The sequence below is a fragment of the Corylus avellana genome, chromosome ca10, assembly GCF_901000735.1.
Source record: "Corylus avellana chromosome ca10, CavTom2PMs-1.0".
Taxonomy (NCBI): domain Eukaryota; kingdom Viridiplantae; phylum Streptophyta; class Magnoliopsida; order Fagales; family Betulaceae; genus Corylus; species Corylus avellana.
In genome coordinates, this window is record NC_081550.1 from 16311065 (window position 1) to 16331342 (window position 20278).

At 34.5% G+C, this 20278-nt stretch overlaps 2 protein-coding genes across 2 annotated transcripts; one reads left to right on the plus strand and one right to left on the minus strand.

The window, feature by feature from the left end:
* The first annotated feature begins 1690 nt into the window (after positions 1-1690).
* LOC132164811 (small ribosomal subunit protein uS12) lies at positions 1691-4975 on the plus strand. Its single transcript, XM_059575377.1, has 4 exons — positions 1691-1857; positions 3211-3366; positions 3473-3599; positions 4561-4975. The coding sequence occupies exons 1-4, from the start codon at positions 1853-1855 to the stop codon at positions 4699-4701; spliced, it is 429 nt and encodes a 142-aa protein (XP_059431360.1). The 5' UTR covers positions 1691-1852; the 3' UTR covers positions 4702-4975.
* A 3362-nt stretch (positions 4976-8337) lies between these two features.
* LOC132163887 (dof zinc finger protein DOF2.1-like) lies at positions 8338-10645 on the minus strand. The gene is made up of 2 exons (XM_059574265.1): positions 10329-10645; positions 8338-9592 (listed from the first exon to the last, which is right to left on the minus strand). The coding sequence occupies exons 1-2, from the start codon at positions 10353-10355 to the stop codon at positions 8729-8731; spliced, it is 891 nt and encodes a 296-aa protein (XP_059430248.1). The 5' UTR covers positions 10356-10645; the 3' UTR covers positions 8338-8728.
* Between the last annotated feature and the right edge of the window lie 9633 nt (positions 10646-20278).

Genomic DNA, 20278 nt, shown 5'->3' on the forward strand with positions numbered 1-20278 from the left:
ATTTTACCCGAACCCGCAAAAATACACTTAAAACCAGGATTCTCCCTCCATTTCACTCTCAGGTCTTTTCGTCTTCGAGGATTCGAGCTCTCTGGATGTTGGTAGAAAGAGCATGGGTGGGAGCTAGGTGATGGAAGCTGCGTGGAGGGGGAAAGAAGGAGAAGAAGAAGAAGAAGAAAATCAGGGGGAAAGAAGGAGAAAACTCTCTTGCTGGATCTGGAGGCGTGAGATGAGAGAAAATAGGGAGTGGGTGGGAGATATTTTGGGTTTTTAGGGTTAGGTTCATGGGCGGGTAGAATCGGGGTGGGGCGGGGCGGGTACCCGCATGAAAAAATGACTAAACCTGCTACCCGACCCGACCCGCACGGTTTGGAAAAATTTTACCCGAACCCGCAAAAATACACTTAAAACCAGGTCAAGGCAAGGCGGTTAGGGGCCGGGCCGGACGGGTTTGCGGGTTGGGCAGGTTTTTGCCCAACCCTAATTTAGATCACAAGGGGGCTTATGAGGGAGACAACTTTAATAATGTGCTATTCAATGTTTATGTAGACTACAGTTTAGGCTGAGTCTCTTATGACAGTGTCATAATTTATCTTGAGGAGATTTGAGGGGGGATTGTTTCTCCAACTTTGTAGAAGACTTGATTTCTAAGTAGGATGGTGTTCCAAGGAGACTTTCTTGATGGTTTTGGACAAATCCACTAATCTGGGGCTAAAAACCCACTTTTGGTGGTCGATTGGCTGAAAAGACTCATGGTGGTGGCGTGTGGCATGTGGAGATACTGCCGATGGCGTGTGGAAGCACGTTTTATCTCTGTTGACTGTGAATCTTCCACAGATCAATAGATTCATGCCTTGCAAGCTTGATTTTTGGATTACTTTTCCAGATTGTGTTGCCGTGAAGGTGTGGACGAGACTGACAGCGCAAACAGAGAGCGTGCCGGCGTGTGGACAACCAGAATAGAGAGATCATCGGAGGGAGCGCCAGAAAATGTCAAGGATGTTTATTAGAGGTCACAAAAAAATAGTCATGATCCCATGTTAAATATATTGGAGAGGAGAGAAAGGAGAGAGAAGAAAGCAAAAGCGTAAAGAGAGTTTATGACTACATCTTTACTATATTGAATTGTGTAGAATAATATTACAATAGTCTCTATAAATAGAGAACATAAGAGTGGTAAACATACTAAATGGCTTATCTTTTTATCATTTTTATTTTTTATTTTTTTAAAGTTGATATGGCTTTTAAAATCACCATTGGATCAAAATTTAATAGTGATTTATCCCAAATCCAATGGTAATTTTAAAAGTCATGTCAAATTTAAGAAAATAAAAGATGATCCCTAACATTATTCATCACGACATTAATCACAAAGAAACCACAAATAATCTAGATTTTTGATAAGGCACCATTTTTGCGAAAAATTCAGTATTGATGGACAGGCCTTTCTTCGGCAATTCGAACTCTCTGCTGGGCTTGCGTCTGTATCAAGATTCTTCAAAATGGGCTCATATTGGGCCCACTAATGCGGGCCGTGATTGGTTTTCTCGAGGCTGAGATGTGAAAATCAAAAGCAATGAGGCGTGAAATTGAAAACGCTTTAAGGCCTTGCGTTTTCACTCTTGTATTTTCATGAATAAACCGCGGAGTATGTCCGCGTCTTTGTCCCACCAAAAATAGCAGTTTTTTTTTTCCCAACCGCACAGCTTTGTGAAATAGTCTACCTTATAAGCCCATTAGATTAGGGTTTTGCGGCTTTCGTTGTGGCGGCCTAAGCTCTGCAACTTCTCTCTGCGACCGACAAGCTCCGAAGCCCTTTGTCACAGTCGAAGCGCCTCTTCGTTCAGTCAACATGGGGTGAGTTTCGCTTCCGAGTTCTATTCATTTCTTCCTCTCTGTTTGTTTCCTTCGAAAATTTTGAACTTTCTCGGGGAAAAAAAAATCTACCTTAGTTTAGGCTACACTCGGTTTTGATGGATAATACTCAAGGAACATTTCTCAGTTACTTGGAAAAGAATGTTTGTGACTACTTCAAAATAAATTGTAACATTGTGCTCCATCTGATGCCTGATTGGAAATGTGATTGTATTACTCTGTCGTAGAATCACGGAGTTTTCTTTATCTTAATTGTTTTTACTGGGAAGCTGTAGAAGTGGTCAATTCATTTGGTTTGTGAATCTAGATAGAGAAAAATTTTGCGAGTACCATTAGCATTTTTATAGTCTAAAACAATAGATTGTAGAGAAATCGATGTTTATTCGGGATAGTTTGAGATGCTAAAGGGCTCCTCTTTCTTGTGGGAAATAGGAGGCCATTTCACGTCGTCTTTCAGAAAATTGTTTAAGGACCCATGTAAAAATAGAAGAAAACGTAACAAATGAAGGGCTAAGCATGAATTTTACTATGTATTTTGGTGAATTATGATTATCACTTTAAAAGACAAATATAATTAAATCCAAATTAATCTTATTCTGTAAATGCTCAAATGTGATCAAACGGATTTTCATTCATGTATAACGAAGCACTGGGACTCTGTCAAATATGCTTCTTTTGACTTCTGTGTCCTGTTATGCAAGACCGAGGAGGATAAGGAAGATGATTTTTCTGTTGTCAGTATCTGTGAAGGTTTCTAACTAAAAATACGGATAATATAGGTGGGGCAATTTACTGCAAAGAATACAAAGATGTACAAATCTAAGTTATACAAAGTTTCCTGTCGATAAATCCCATAAGCTATTTTGAGCAAGTTGAACATAACCGTTTGTATTGTTCTTTGACATTGTAATGGTTTGTTGTTAGAATCTTGACATTATTGTTGTTTGGTTGTCAATCATTGTTCATTATTACGATGTGAAGATGTCAACAAAACTGGCACTAGGAACTGTTAGGTGCTCTCATTGTGTCGTATGATGTCGTCTCCTTAAGATATGTTTGCTGTCCATGGGGAATGCATGAGGAGTTTAGTTGTATCACTTAAAACTTTTAAGCTGCATATGGAATATAGTAATGACTTATTTCTACCATGGCTCGTAATGTCATTGCTTGCCAGTCACTAAATTTAAAAGCACTTACCTCTGAGTTAACTTTTTTAACTTCTTTCATACATTTCTATTATTGTGTTTTCTTTTGTAACTATAAGTGTGAATTTTCTCAAAAAAAAAAAAAAAAATGAGTGAGTGAATTAGTAATATGCAAGTGATCTAATTACAGGAAGACACGTGGAATGGGAGCTGGTCGCAAGCTTAAGTCCCACCGTAGAAGGCAAAGGTGGGCTGACAAGTCATACAAGAAGTCCCACCTTGGCAATGAATGGAAAAAACCCTTTGCTGGATCATCTCATGCAAAAGGCATTGTTCTTGAAAAAATGTAGGGTGAAATCTGTAGATGCTTATTCTTTTGATAAAGTTACCCTTCCTCCCATTCATAATATCTCAGATAGCTTCTAACTTATTGGTCTTGTTGCATTGTACAGTGGTATTGAGGCTAAACAGCCAAATTCTGCCATTAGAAAATGTGCTCGAGTTCAGCTGATTAAGAATGGGAAGAAGATTGCAGCTTTTGTTCCGAATGACGGTTGCTTGAACTATATTGAAGAGAATGTGAGATCATTTTCCACCTCTAGGTTTTAATGCAATCAATTAATTGTTCAATTGTCTTTTTGGTATACATATTGATAGGTATAAATGTTATTTATTTGTTAAATAGACAGATTGGATGGAAAAAAATCATAATGATACTTAACAATAAAACACTAGGAAAAGGCCCCATGTGGTTTGTTGTTGCCGTCAAAATCCACAGAAATTTTTTTTGCTAATTTCCCAAAATAGAAAGCAAAAATATTTTGATAAAAACATTCCTCAGCAATGTCGTTATGATTTTCGAAGTCATGTGAAAAAAATCCATAATGGTACTTAACAATAAAACACTAGGAAAAGGCCCCATTTGGTTTGTTGTTAATCCACAGAACATTTATTGCTAATTTCCCAAAATTAGAAGCAAAAGTATTCTGATAAGGACATTCCTCAGTAATATCATTATGATTTCCAAAGTCATGTACGGTAGTTCACCTACTCCAAATACGGATACATGTCCATTACCTTTGGTAATATTGATCAATTCCATAATTGTTTTATCCAGCTCTCCCTGTCCTATTTTTCCTCTGCTACAATAAGGAGCCAAACTGCTAAAAGATCTACATTAATTTCTGTCTCAAAAAACAACAATTCATCTCTACATTTTCTCTGAATAGATAATAATTGCAGAATTTCATTCTACCTCCTTTATTATTAGTTTCACATTTCTCATCAAATCATGTTGACAATAACCAGTTTGATCTGTTTTACTGAGAAGGTTTATGGTTCGGGTCCCTTTTTTATGAAAAAAATTGATACATTCTTTTATATTCTATCCACCTAATTTAATTGATAAATGCTACATGTCCCATATAGGTTGATATTTTATACGAAGAATATAAGAATATTTTATATGTTAATGATCTTTTAAATATTGTTCAGAAAATTACAAAACAAGTTCTATAAATAATTCATCTGCTTTATGCAGGATGAGGTGCTGATTGCAGGATTTGGCCGAAAGGGGCATGCTGTGGGAGATATTCCCGGAGTCAGATTTAAGGTTGTGAAGGTATCAGGGGTGTCTCTTTTGGCCCTCTTCAAGGAGAAGAAGGAAAAGCCAAGGTCTTGAACCACCTCCTCTAAAACTCCAGTCTGCTGTTGGGTTTTCCAACTCTTCGGTCAAGAGAGTATTTTGTGAGCAGTCCTACCCCCTTTCTTCTCCCTCTTCTTTCTCCCCTTTTATTACATACTTCTATATTTCTCATGGAACCCATTGTCTAGCTTCCCTTCATTGGGACAAACTAGAAATCCACTTTGTCATTGTAAAACTGAAGGATATGGTAACTATTGCTTATCCTGTTTTCTTGGATTTCTTTGCTATGCATTAGGATTTTGATTTTCTATGTTCTGCTATATTGGATGTCTACGTCTAGATAATATCTAGTTTGTTGGGTTTTTGTTTTTCTTTCCTTGAATGGGGGTTTGATGGTGATGGAATGGGGGGTGGGTTGGGATTCACTAACTTCTTTGCAAATATCATGCAAAATAGGTAAAATGCCTGTGGCAAGTGGCATTTGAAACACCAAACCCACATCCCGCTGGGGCCATTTTGTCCATGATGCAAGGGTCAATAGGATATGAACCAGAGCCCTATATGTGGTTTCCACGTGGGAATTATGTGGTACCCATGAGGGCTCCTTCTTAATAAATGGTCAACATCTTTGGACTTCAGAAAGCACAGAGAGAGAATTATCTTCCATATATCTTGATTTAATTTTGTGCATGTTTGGTGTCTAACCACTTATTTGGTTGCACTTAATCAAATGATGTCATCTATTTGGGTGCTGGGTAGCAGCAGCCAGCCATAGTGGAACAGTTAAATGTTTCAAAAAATAGGAAGAAGCATTAGTCCTGCAATTTGGTCAATCTGGTAAATGTATATTTATTTATATTTTTCTCCTGTGGTAGTTTGAAATTTTATTATATTATGGACTGCATGAAAAATATGCTTGCAATCTGTTATGGGATTTTTTTTTATTATCAAAATCAAAATTATTAGAAGGTGAGCTCTTATCAAAATGAATAATCATCCTTTGGGCCAAGAAAAGGTCAATTCTAGCCTTACATTCGGCCAATATCCTTGCAGAATCATTTTACTTGAGGTGAACTCTTAAAGGTGCGGGTAGGTGAGTTTGGGTCGGGTCAGTTCACCCAACGTTTTTTGACCGACTGTTTAAAATAGAATGTTTTGGGCCTATATCTTCTATATCGAGGGTTTAGTGGGGATCGATTTGAACTCACCTCTACACCTCAAATAGTGAGTACACTACACAAATATCAAGGTGGCCAGAAAAAATCATGGGAGTTCTTTACATTTCTTTACTTGAAATATCTAAATTACCCTTAAATCAAAAAGAAAAAAAAATTAATAAAGAGTTGTAGGGGTAGTTTCAAGTTTTCAACGTCCCCATCGTCATCTTTCAAAGATGGTCCAACCACCTCTCAATTAGACATGGTGGTCTGACCACTCATGAATACCTCATCTTTCTTTTTCTTTTCTTTTCTACAAAAAAAAAAAAAAAAAAATTGAAGTATGACAAATGGTAGTTTGAAAGGCTATTAACAAAAAATCTGTCAATTCATAGGGTAAAGTATAATTTCCCTAGAAAGAAATAATATTATCACTTGCTTCTCTGTCACATTTATGTCTCGGAGTATCTGTAAAATAGGTCGGTGCACGGGATCGAGGTTTACTCTGTAGAGGTGGGTCTGAAGGGCCCTGTCTTAGAGAGATTTTTCGACAAAAAAAAAAAAGCATCTGTAAAATAGGTGGGTTTAGTTAAGAAGTCAAATGATTTAGCAGGCTGAGATGGAAATGCAAAATGGGATTTATTTATTTCACTTCCTAATCTCCTCGACCATTAAATTCGTCGTTTAATAATGAAATTTTGCAAAATTGACATTCAAGTTTTCCAAAATGGGTTGGAGTTCCATCACTTCTTACGTTGTAGCCAATCACATGGGATTAATTTTCATGTTGGTAAGATGTCTCTTGTTAGAATCATTTACAAAAGTCAATTACGTGGTCCGGTGAAGAAAATCTATGTATACCTTCACGTCCATCACTCAAAAATAGTAATGGTAATAGTTATTTTAATTATGGTATTTTGTCTTTTTTCATAATGCATTACATTATAGTCTTAATCTAATTCTAAGACTATCCCCATCATGAAATGATTGTTGTGTTCAAATCTTATCTTTCTCATTTCTCAATCCCACTTCTTTTAAAGCGATTAATTATTATTTTTTATTATAAATAAATAGCCGAGGTAGTTTCATAAGCGAGCAGGAGAAAGATTCATTGTATTTTTTATTGATACTAGTGAAGAAGAAACATTGTCTTTGATGACTAGTATAGATGTAGACAATCTTGCCGAATTACGTTAAATTTTTGTGTCTTGATTCTTGTTTTCTTTTTTATTGATATTTTTCTTGTGTGTGTAGAAATGAGTTTGTGAGTTTGAATCTTATTTATTGGGAAAAAAAAAATCTTCTTTATTTTGCTAAAATTATTGGGGGAAAAAACTGAGAAAATAGGTGGAAGTTTCAAGCTCCAATTGATGGGCATATGTACCTTCAATGTCAAGATAACATGAAATTGGTAACAATAGGAAACAAGGTGAAGTGTCACTATAAGCATTGTTTTTATTTTTAAATAAATAATAATAAAAATTAGTCAGTGGAAGGCACCCTGTTGTTAGCCAAAAAGAATCCAAAGATAGAAATGAAAGAGTCGTCCCATTTATAGGGCTTCCCTTAAGCGAAAGTTCCTATTGCCCATTTAAAGTAATGCTAAATACTCATTTTACCCTATCTGACCTTGTTTTAAATGGTTTTTTATGTCAAACACTAAAAAAAAAAAAAAAAAAGTAGTGCTAAATACTCAACTCCATCTCACTCTCATACAACTGGTTGAATATGACAGTATTTATCGGTCTTCAGATTTTTTTTTTTTCATTTTTAATAAAGTTTGATTAAAGAGTTTATGGGCACTGACACATCAATTTAATTATATAAAAGTGAGATGAGAGTTGAATGTCAATACATTCAATCAGTGTGAAATGAGAATAAAAAATAACATTAGTCTTAAAAAAAAAAATAAATAAAAAAAGGTAAAATATTGAATATTTTAATTAGAAAAATTTGAGAAACAAGAGTCCATAAAAGTGTCTTGTTGGACATGCGTTTCTATCTCAGCATATATATATATATATATATATATAATGGATAATGACATGAATCTCTGATGTGCGTAACATGTCATCCAAACAGATCATACTTTAAACGTTCTCACTTGACAAAATTGGATTCGGGCAGTTGGGCAGCAGGCCAATCAACGGCTGCCCACTTGATCTCGGCCTACGAAAAATTCAAACTATCTTCACTAGCTATTGACCATTGTCTCCCTTAAATTCTAATATGCTGCTGTCTGTTGTATAAAATATCATAAAGCAAAAGAAAATACATTTGTTTTATTTATGGATTCCAATAATTTTCAAACTGATTGCTGAAACCGGCCATTCTCTCTCTCTCACTCACGCCCAAATCCTAAGTTGGATATATTGTCTGCAGGCAGGGAAAAGAAAATCCATCCCGAAGTTGCTGCACATGCTTCACTGAAATTCATATTTTTTTTCAAATTTAAATATTCTAAAAGAATCTACTTGAAAATAAGATGCAATCATGGCAGAATATCTTGAGAAAACCACTCATTTAAAATCCAAAGTCCTGCAACATTAACCTTTTAAGACTTCAGAGACAGTTCAGAGATCAGACTGCAGAAAACATGAAACATCACTCTCACTCTCTCTCTCTCTCTCTCTCTCTCTCTCTTTTCACCAATTTAGAAACTGTTTTCTTTCATTGTTCAACCTATGCAAGATTCTTGACTTGGTTAGCAAACAAATCTGAAATTTCATTAGCTTATCGACCAATAAAAGGAAACCCAAAAGGAAGAAAAAAAAAAGAACTGAAAAAGAAAAATAGAGATGATTCAGGTGAATCAAATCTCTCCTAACAAAACCCAAAAACACTAAAACTGATATTTGAGTCTAATAAAGAGAGGAAATTCTATGACTTCTTGAGAACTTCCATGTCTACATCAGAGGGCTATTGAGAAGCCCATGCCAAGAAGGAGCAAGCCCATTCCAGCTTTCTCTTCCAGAATCAATCTCACCCATATTGTTTCCATCCCCATTGAATTGCTGCCAAGGGAGTCCCCACAAAACTCTGTTCTGATCATTTTCTCTGCCATTGCACAACTCTTGCTTCATAGTTGTCACTGTCACAGCTGTTGTTGTTGCTGCATTACTCATTTGATCTTGATGATCATATGGCATCACCATTTCTCCACCACCATTATTATTATTATTATTATCCACCTCTCCCATATTGTTTCCATTATTACCATTATACCCATAATACCAATTCTGAAAATTACTCTGCCCATGATCATGATACCCACTCCTAAGAGCATCAAGAAAGCCAGCAGGGGCTGAAGAAAAATCACAATGGGTGCCTGAAAAATCATGTTGATCATCAAACCCCATCTGCCCACATGACTGTTTTTGGAGCCTAGCAAATGCAAGGCTGAGGTCATTTGGGGAGTCATGATAACTAGCAATGGATGGGAGGCCATTGATCAGAGGGTTGGTGTTGGGTGTGAGTGGTTGATCTTGTGTCCTCTTTGATGATGATGATGATGATGATCTCTTGTTCTTCCTGCACCCTCCACCCACCGGAACATTCCTCAGTGTTCCCCCTTTTGTCCAGTACCTCCTGCATGATTTGCAGAAGTACCTTGGCTGAGAAAGGCTGTAGTTGTTGTAGTAGCAGAATTTGGTGTTGGTGGAGTCACATCTTGGGCATTTCAGAGCTTGCTCTGGCTGAGGCCTTGGCTTCTTCTCACTCTGTCCTTTTGAGCATACCAACATGTTTTCCAGTGAATGCCCAGACATCTCCTGAAAGAGACCAAAATAAACAAAGACATCATTAACTCGAAACCAGAATACTCCAAAAATTACATTGGAAGTATACATTATCGATATATGCGAAGCAGTGATATACACATATTATTTATATATAAAATGTGAATTAAGAAGCAATCTCCGATTATATATACTAATTTGTGTCTAATTAATTGTAGGAAATTTGGCTTATTATTTGAACGAACACCCACTTCATTAACAACATAATTTTGTTTTGACAACATTAATTCCCATAAAATATATATATATATATATATATATATATATACACACATGGGTTAAGGATCATATATATCTTGATTATTAGGTACAATTTTCATAGAAAATCCAAACCCCAAAAAAGGCACCCTTGTTTTCCTTGTTAGAGAAGAAAAAAGAAGAAGAACAAATTGATTAACCCAACAAAAGGAACAGAAAACAAAGATTAAAGATTAATTACTTTTTTTAAAAAAATATTTTTCTACTAAAGCTTTAGTGACACCAAAGCAACTCCATCATCTTTTGGAATTAAACCCAGAACTCCAAATCACTTACCGAGTAAGCTAGCTAGAAAGAAGCAGAAAAAGGAAAAAGAAAAAGAAAAGGAGAGTGGTAGCAAAAGCAAAGCAACGAAGAAAGAAAGAAAGAAAGAAAGAAGAAAACAAAAACAAAAAAACAAAAAGAAAGAAGTATTTTGATGATTACAAACTGGGTTTGGTTCCCATCCTACCTGGTGTTGTCCACTTGAAGGATCCATCCCATGCAATATCAATCAAACACCACTGAATACGAGAGAGAGATGGAGGCGGAGAAAGAAGAAGAAGGAGAGAGAGAAAGAGAGCAAAGGGCTTAGGCAGACATGCAAAGTGAGGAAATAGAGGCAACCCCTGTATATATAAATAAAGCGATCCCCAAGAAAGAAAGAGATAGAGAGAGAGAGAGAGAGTAATGATGGGATGGGGGTTGCCGTACGGGATGATCGATGAGGTTGGCTTAGCCTTGCACGCAGAGAAAGCATTTAAGAAAATTCGAGTCCTCTCTCTCTCTCTCTCTCTCTCTCTTGTTTCTGCAACGGTTTCATATGAGAGAGACCAGAAACCCCCCTCACCAGAGTCTTTGTCTTTGTGGGACCCGCACTCTCGCGTGGATGCAACTATTCTCATCGATGGACCCACACGCACCTCCCTTATTAAGGGGTCCCCACATCCCCACCACCCCCCAATTCCTCGCCAAAACCTCTGCGACCCAACCTACGCTTCGGTCTCGATCTCTAGCCCACAAACAAGCCCTCGTGTTCCACAAAAACACATAAAATAAAACAAAACTAAGTAGAAAAAAAAAAAGAAAACAAGATTTGGTCTAAGAATTTTCTCTCTTTTATCTTTGTTTATTGTACTACTGTAGAGTGTTTTGGCGTGTAGTGGGATGGGTGGGGGCCCATGGAACAAGTAAATGTTGATTGATGATAATGATTTGAATCGGTGTCGTTTGGCGCTGCTGTTGGTGTGGGTGTTTGTTGAAGGTTCTGACGATGATGTGTACACTTGAAATGATGGGTGGGGACACACACATACACACAGAGAGGATCTTTGATCGTCTTGCTTCGTTAATTATCTATCGTACATGTGCTTTACACCCATGTGCCTTCGTAGCCCAACGTCGACTCGAATTTGCTTTTTACGTTGCTTTGGTTTTACAATGGTCCCTCCGGAAGCTTAGCTCTCCACTCTGGTATATATATATATATATATATATACACCCAAAATATACTTTTTTTTTTTAATTATTATTATTATTATTTTTTTTATGTGTGACAATTTATTACAATGTTAATGTAGGAGTTCTAATCAATATTTAGAATAGTCATCGTTAAAATAATATATTGTATCTTCTTATTATGACTCTATGATCAATTCATCTTGTAATGGTGTAGCTGTATATCATTGCTCTGCTAGGGGTAAGGATCGAACTAAGATTTTTGAACAATGCTATACATTTTTATCTAACTGGGCTAATGTGATTATGTTTATCAGTAATTCGATTGGCTTTTGTTATAAAAAAAAAAAAAAAAATCAAATGCTGATGGATAGTGAATCAACACGATCGATGGGGATGAAAGTGGGATAAAAATATAGTATGTAGCATTTCTAAAAAAAAAAAAATTTTGATGGGAGGAGAAGAAGAATTTGAGATAAAAATGTAGTTCCATCACTCCGTGAGAGGGAGGAGAAGAAGCTTCTTGTTGACGTGCAATGTACCACCACCAGCACATTGTAGTATGCCCAAAAAGGGGGTGAGGCCCGATCGACTCGAAGAGATTAATTTATTCCTTTTTCTTTTTTTATTTTCTAATTTTCAAGCGATAGAAATCTCTGGATTCATATTAATAATGATTTTTTTTTCTTCTTTCTAATCAAATAAGGGAAAGAGGGTCACCTATATGGGATCAAACAACAACATAAAAAGAGTGGGTACCCCAACAACAAAACTCAAACGAAAAATGCAGCAAAGCAAGGAGAGATATAGGAAATGGTCCAAAAGAACCAAACAACGGGCAATGGTTTCATCCATGATCCTAGAGAAACTACAAATAAGCCGGATTAATAAAGATACTTTAAATAAATATATGTGGGTTTTTTATGCGACACCATGACCAAAGAAAAAGTTCATCGCATTGTACCACAATTCCAAGCATGTCCGAAGCAAATGTCTACAAGAATAACATGAATTCATCATTCAAAGCTAAAACAAAGTATATGGCCACGTGTCTTACCTCGAGGATTACCCATCATATCAGTTCACAACTTACACACACACGTCATAATTTAGAATTCATAGCCAAAGAATTATACTTTCAATTTAGACAAATTGGTGCATGGCTTATTTTTTAATTACAATGGTTAAAATCCAAGTTATATTATTTCTTATTGAATGATATATTCCAATATCATATTTTAATCATGTCAAAATTAATATAAAAAATTGATTATTATCACATGATTTACATTATTTGTACATTTATATGGCTTATAAACAAGCATTATTAGTGTACTATCAACTAGGTCAATATGAACAAGATGTAAACATAAATCTCTAAGATTGAACCATTTCAAATATGTTGATGTCCTCGGCCATCGTGCCGATGTCTTCAACCACTATGCACTTAGCCACCTTGTTGTTGTACGTCCAAGGCCACGGTGCCCGCTGACCTAGCTGCCGCGCCTCATGTTACCTTCCAGACATTTAATTTTCCTTCAAAACTCAAACTTACTCAAATTTTAGGGGTGTTAAAGTTTAGATAATATTCTTTCCTTATCAAATGCTGTGTAATCATATATCATATAGACCATGTCACAATATGATTATCATCACGTGATTTTATATTCCTTATATTATACATTCATGTGGCCAATAAATAGGCATTATCACTATACTGTAAATTAAACAGGTCAACATAAACAAAATGTAGCCTTATTGGGTATTGCCAACTGCGAATCCAGATTTCTCGTCCCTTTCTTGCTTTTGCTTGTCCTATTTTCTTTGGTATTTTCATATTTCAATAAGAGATGGTAAATTTACCCGTTCACTGAGATGGGTAAAAGATGGGATGAAGAATATTTGTATTATTTATCTTTCTTCTTTTTAAAAAAAACCCTATAATTAAGGAAGTTTTATTAATTAATGAAGTTTTATCTTGGTCTTTTTTCTAGGATCTCCATTTCTGAGGTGGAAGATTATTATTCATAGTGCCTGATCACTTGGCAGTTGGAAACAGCTTTCCTCATCCATCATTTGAAGGCTATATATCTATTTTAATTATGATTAGAACAGTAGCTAATAACCTTAACAACCTAAAATAAATAAATAAATGAAATGCATCATCATTACTCAGAATTCTTTGAATTATTGTAATCCCAATAAAATATGAACATGCAATCCACATGCAACGCACTTATACGATGATCAGGCAATGAATCCTATAAGAGATCACACGGCTAATACCCTCTACTTTTTCCAAAAAATATACCATTTACAGGCCAAGATTCTTGGAGTAGTTGGCGGGAAATTCAATGTTTCCAACAAAAATTCTAAGATAAGTGTGAGTATAATAAACAAACAATCATTGATTCCACTCTGATATCCTTTGGATCCCATCAAATGTCGCTTTACCCTCCACCTCCGATTTGTATTTCAACATATATTTATTTTTCCGATGAGAATTAATCATTTAAAAAGCAAGAAAACTCGATAATAACAGGCAGCACCGCACTTTGGGTGCAAGCATTGTGGTGGACCTGACATGAACAGTGGGGCCATGGACATGAACATGAACATGAAGAACATCATAGGGATCAGTCAAGGTGGTTGACTGGTCAAAGTTTTATCGGTCAAAGAAAACACTGAAGGGCAACAACAAAAAAAAGCGAAAGTAGGATATATAGGAAGCTGTGCCCAAGACATACGGTAGATGTTTGTTGTTGTTGTTGCATCGTCTGTGAAGAAAAGAATCTCCCAATTCTCACAGCTCTGATCTGGAGAATCCTCTGGAGAGTTCTGAGGTTTTGTGTCTCGCACCTAAAAATCTGTCGGTTGAGGAATAAGCTTTCAGACATGGCTCTCGATCACCATCTGTCTTTTCATATTTACAATTTTTATTTGTGGAAGAATAATAATAATTAATTAACAACATTTCCTCATGATCATTTAATACAGCCTATTTCTTTTTATATATTTACCATTTTAATGGGCTTCAAAGTTTTGGCTTTTCTTTCTTTTTTGGCCAAATGATAGAGGCAACGTCTATATATCTCACTTTTTGTTGAAATATGATGAAGATTTGATATTATATTTAAGTTTGTGAAAAAAATTAAAATATAGAAATAATAGCAGAAACAAGAGAGAGAAAATAACACAAAATATTTACGGGTGTTTTAAATGGTCTTTAAGATTACATTGTGGTCTCATTATGTTGATTGTTTACAATACCTAGGTCTATATTTATAGTTGAATAAGTAGATATATACAAATTAAATCTGTTGAGGTGCAATGATGCTACAATGCTCATTTACACGTTCTTAAAACATACCTTACAAGGTACGATTTCGAATGCCATAAAAGGATTTGAGTTTTCTCGCTGGATACTAATTAATTTTTAGATAAGATGGTCAAAGACTCGATTCAACAAAATCGACATATACTAAAAATTATAAATCAATAATATAAATATCAGAATATATTTATAATATATCATAACATCGCAAGATTAAAAAGGAAGAGATGTTTTATTAAATTACATAGTTTGCTTGTTTTCATTCATAGATAACACAAAGCTGGCAACAAATATACTTTGCACCCAACTCTTGACGTCTAATGTCATTTAGGAATGAGACATATTTTTTATTAAATTGGTATACGACTGTCGATTTGACCAAAAAAAAATTTAGAACTTAATTTTATCTTATAGGTCATCTCAATTGTATAATAATTACTAAATAACATTACTATTTAAAAACAGTTTAAGAATGTAATATATATATATATATATTTTGCAACTCCTTTGTATCAGTGAAATGCTGGAAACCTTTCATGGAAATGATTATAGTATAAGAATTTTAATTTGTACCAAAACTGGTGCCAATGTCCCAAAATAAACACAGAGACCAAGGATAGAGTGTGAACCAAAGCGGGAGGAGAAAAGGAGCGTTGAGGGCGCCGAGGAGCAAGCGAACAAGAAGGGCCCCACGCCAAGTGATTTGGTCGGTGTGCAGTGGGGCCCCTGACAGAAGCCCCCAGATGTCTGACCGAACACGTGGCGTAGAAAAATGCGGCTACGAGACGAATATTACAGATTACGAGGAAAGAGCAACTAGCAAATAGCAATAGCAATAGCGGGCAGCGGGCCCACCCATCCATCCAGCCAGCCCTGCTAATTCCTCGAGGGTGGCTTAGTGCCCTTCGTGTGGGCTCCAAATACTTCTCCTCCCTCTCCAAGCAAAGGATCATTCACTCTCCTCCAATCAAAAAATCAAAAATCAAACAAATAATTTGTTTTTATTTATTTATTTTATTGAAATGGTTTGGATATCTTTTCTTGAAATGGAAGACTTGCATCTTAATGGGGGCACCCGTGGGCCGTCGCGTAGACCACATCGTCAGAGAGGCTGGTTTAATTGGCACGTGTGGAAAATGATGGGGGCAGTCACGCGAGGCACGAGAGTTGCAGACACGTCATATATAGCTAGTAAGGGGTTTGGTAACGGCTTGGTTTTTGTCGTTATTGAATAATTAATGAGAAGCAGAGAAAGAAAGACAGAAGAAAACGGTGGTGTGAAGCACGAATAATATATCCGTTTCAAAATACTACACTCCAAAGCTTTGCGTTTTTGTAACGGACGTGCATCACAATTCACATATTATCAAACGTGATGAATGCATGTTGAGAGAGAGAATTTGGACACATTCTTCACTCTAACTATAATAGTGTTTGTTTCTAAACGTTTTGTTTTTGCCTGTAATGAAAGAGATATTTTTGTTGTTTTCTTTTTCTTTTACGGATAGAGTTTTTTTTTTTTTGTAAATTGGGTTGAAGGAATTTTTTTCAACTCAATCTATAATAATAACATGTGTCCTTTGAACATATGAGATGCACATATTTTTTAATAGTATAGACACAATTGAAATTAATCTTACTAAAAACTCATGTGTGTCTCACGTGTTACTTGTTAATATAGAAAGGAAAATATATCATTTTTATAGATTGGGTTGGAAGAAGTTCTACCAACCCAATTTGGAGGAGAACTTTGTCCTTCTTTTACTGCATATTCGGCATTTTCTTTTCAATACATGTTTCCACAAGTTTGTATTGTAAAGGAAAAATGCTTATTACAACTCTTATTTATTTATTTTTTTACAAAGTTTTGTAAATAACAAGTATTACTTAGACTGTCAGATGATAGTCAACATTTTAGTGGCTAACATGATATATATTATGTAAACTATCACATCAATTCATTTTTTTTTATTTTTTTTAAATGTAATAAAAGCTGTAGCACTTCAATCAACCTCTATTATAAATTGTGCTATTGGGATTCATACTCCAGGGTAAGTAGTTGGCTACCCCATAATTTATTTGGGCATGTTGGTCTTACATTAGTTGTCTTACAATTACTATCCAAATTGTTGGGAATCTCAATCCCATTTTTGGCATGTTATAAGCCGATTAGTCTCTAGTAAAATAAAGCTTGGAAAGTTTTCTCCAAATATACAGCATTAACACTAAAATATTTATCCTAACACCATGTTTGGTTCACCCTAGAGAAAAAGAAAAAGACGAGGACAAATTTTTGAATTCTACTTTTTTTGAAAAGGAAAAAATATTTCATACTCATTTATTAATGAAAAGATCGTAAGCAATAGCTCTTACAAACAGAGCATAAAGCTCTAAAGCAAATCATAGCCGAACCTAAGGTTACAAACATCAAAGATACAAACATAACAATCTAGCAATCAAGATCCATCAATGACATTAACATCCGCTAAGCCATTACTAGTCTTCAGTTTTAAAAACAGATCTGCACCAGACAGACTCAATCCAATGCACAGATAACTCTTATTCCTTGGCTTTGAGAGCAGAGAATTCCCAAGCCGAAACTCATTCTCCTTGACTCGAAAGCCAAGATATTTGTTAGTAAATATTTTTTTAAAAAAAAATTCCTTGAAAAATAATATTTTTTTTTTTAATGTTTGGCTTGCACGGAAAATGAGCAATGACGGAAAACAACCGACCACTTCCGACAACCTCTGGTGGCGGTCTGACAATTTGAGAATGATAAGCTAAAACTCAAAAAATGGTTTACAGTTCTAAAAAATGAAAATTATTTTATGAAAATTAAAGAAGATTTTCTGGTTAAACCAAAAATGCTTTCAGTTTAACTATTATTTTTCGAAGCACCAAACACCTAAAAATATATATATATTTTTTTTCCAGAAATCATTTTACGCCGAAACAACATAACTTTGATTATCTCAATTACATTTAAGAAGCGTAAATAGACTTTTTCTCAAGGCAGTTAAAATTTATGAAAAGCTCAAAACAAATTGTTTTTCAAACGCAACATATAGTGTATTTGTACATAAAAATCAAAACTCTACTAAATATATGGCCTTTTTATACAAACTAGCATTGCTATAGCAATTGATATAATTGGTATTGCAGTCATATGCATCCATACTGAACTACAGTTGTTCAATGCAGTATCAAGAAGTTTGGTTTTCATCATTTTGCAACACTTTCAAATTATATTGAGATCCTTTATAATTGGTTATTTGAATTGTAGTCAATTAAGAGCATCTCTAAGAGAATAGGTAAATTCTTTATAATAGTCATATTTAATTATTATTAGCCTTTTTTCCTTTCCAACAGAGTAGCCATTTTGTAGTTTTTTCTTGGAAAAAATATAGTTTACCCTACCAAAGTTGACAGCGTTTTTCAATTCGAATATCAAAGTTTTAATTTTTGCAATCCAAAACCCCTCCAAAGTTCCAAATTTTTGCAATTTGATCAATTGTATCCAAAACTTTCCATATTGCACATAATTTTTTATTTTTTATTTTTATAAAATTTTTTTTTAAAAAAAATGGGGTGGCCGTAGCAACCCCTTTGGCCATCTGGCCATTTTTGCACCGTCAAATTTGTTTTTTTTATAAAAAATAAAATTATGGGCAATATGAGAATTTTGGGATAATATTGGTGGAATTGAAAAAAATTGAAACTTTGTGGGGGTGAATTACAAAAATTGAAACTTTGATGTTCAAATTAAAAAACACTATCAACTTTAAGGAAGTAAACTGTAATTTTCCATTTTTTTCTTCTAGTATGAATAGTAAACTTTGTTTAGCCTATTCACTATATAAACTTTGTTTATTATTATTTTTTTCTCCCTTTCTTTCTTTTACTCTTTCTCACATAAAATAATTTTTAAAAGAAAATAGAGAATCTATTAGAGTGTGTATGAAATAATGAGTACTTAAAGTAAAAGACTAAAAGTTTATACTTTTTTAATAGCTATTTCGCCTACTTCTGCTGGAAATGCTCAGAGAGTACACCGACTAATTAATTTGCACCTCAGGCTGCCCAAACACTTACCTAGGCAAGTGTGTCCCGTCGGGGCCCATTCTCATTTGCAAATTGGGCATGTAGCAATCAATCCTGATCCATTTGGGTGCATTTAAGATAGTTAGTGGCAACATGACAAGTACACATAATATAATATGTTTTGTATGTGAATGAGCAAAGTTTCAAAGAAGTGCTATTCTTCATCATGAAGTATTCTTGTTTATTTATTGATGACAAATATATATATATATATATATATATATATATATATATAAGAAAACATAGGTCTACCAATAAGTCTTTGCACGAATATTTGTTTTCAAGTGGTTGTTAGGGACTTGGATTTCAAATTTGGTGAGCTAAGCACATTTGCTTTATCCATTAAAGAAACTTGGCCGGTAAGTTTAATAATCTATTTGAGAAGGTGAGGAATGTCAAACAGAATATTTTAATTATTTTTTAATATTAAAGTGGAGGCAAAGTTCTTGTTCCCTCAGCACATTAAAGTTTAATCAATTTTTATATTAATTATAATAATGACCCACTTCCTTGTATTATTATTAATAATTAACTATTGAAATATGCCATGATTTGTCCTATATGGTCTTATGAAACATCACATGATCAATTATATGTAGAGACATGGGCTATCCTTAGAAGCTGCCAACCAATTGGGCTGGGCCAGAGTGGGCTACTTGCTTTAGAGTCGCTATAGTAGATTCTTGACAAATGTAAATATCAGAATGTAAATAAAGTAAATTTTTTTATTTTTTTATTTTTTTATTTTTTAAGGGGAAACTTCACTGAAGACCTCTGAACTTCCATCCGTTTTGAAATATCCCCCTAAATTTCAAAATCTCTCAATTTAGTTCCCTGAACTTTCAATTTGGACCCCTCCGTCAGATTTTAAATGTCACATGATGTTTATACCCCTGACTTTTGTATAAAATTTCAACTTCCAAAACTTTTTTTATTAAAAAAAAAAAACAAAAATCAGGGATCTTTTGGTCTTTTTTTTGAATTTTTAATGGCTAAAATTAACGGAAAGATCCAAATTAAGAGCAATTGAAAGTTCAGGGGACTAAATTGAGGGATTTTGAAGTTTAGGATGTATCTTCAGTGAAGTTTTCCCTTTTTTTTAAAAATAAAATTTGGATTTTTAGTTGAAGATTTTATTACCAAAGTTTCCTTATTATCCTTAAATGTGCATAATTATTGCTCAACGATTAAGAGCCTGTTTGAGATTGCTTTTAAAGGTCTTAAAAGTGTTTTTAATACTGAAAAAGCTCGTTTGAAGAAAAAAAAATTCGTTTGGTAAAAAAATTAAAAGCGTTTTTAATGGTTTAAAAAGTTTAAAAAATAGCCAAAATGCACTTTTGGCAAAATAAAGCTTTTGCCAAAAAGCTCGTTTTAACTTAAAAGCTCTATTTCTCAAACGTAATCCCAAACAAGCTCAAAATAACCTAAAAATTTGCATTAACCAAAATAAATACAAATTTAATGTATTATTAAAGGATCTTTACAAATACAGAATATGGGTATGGGAATGCTAATTAATAAAGTTT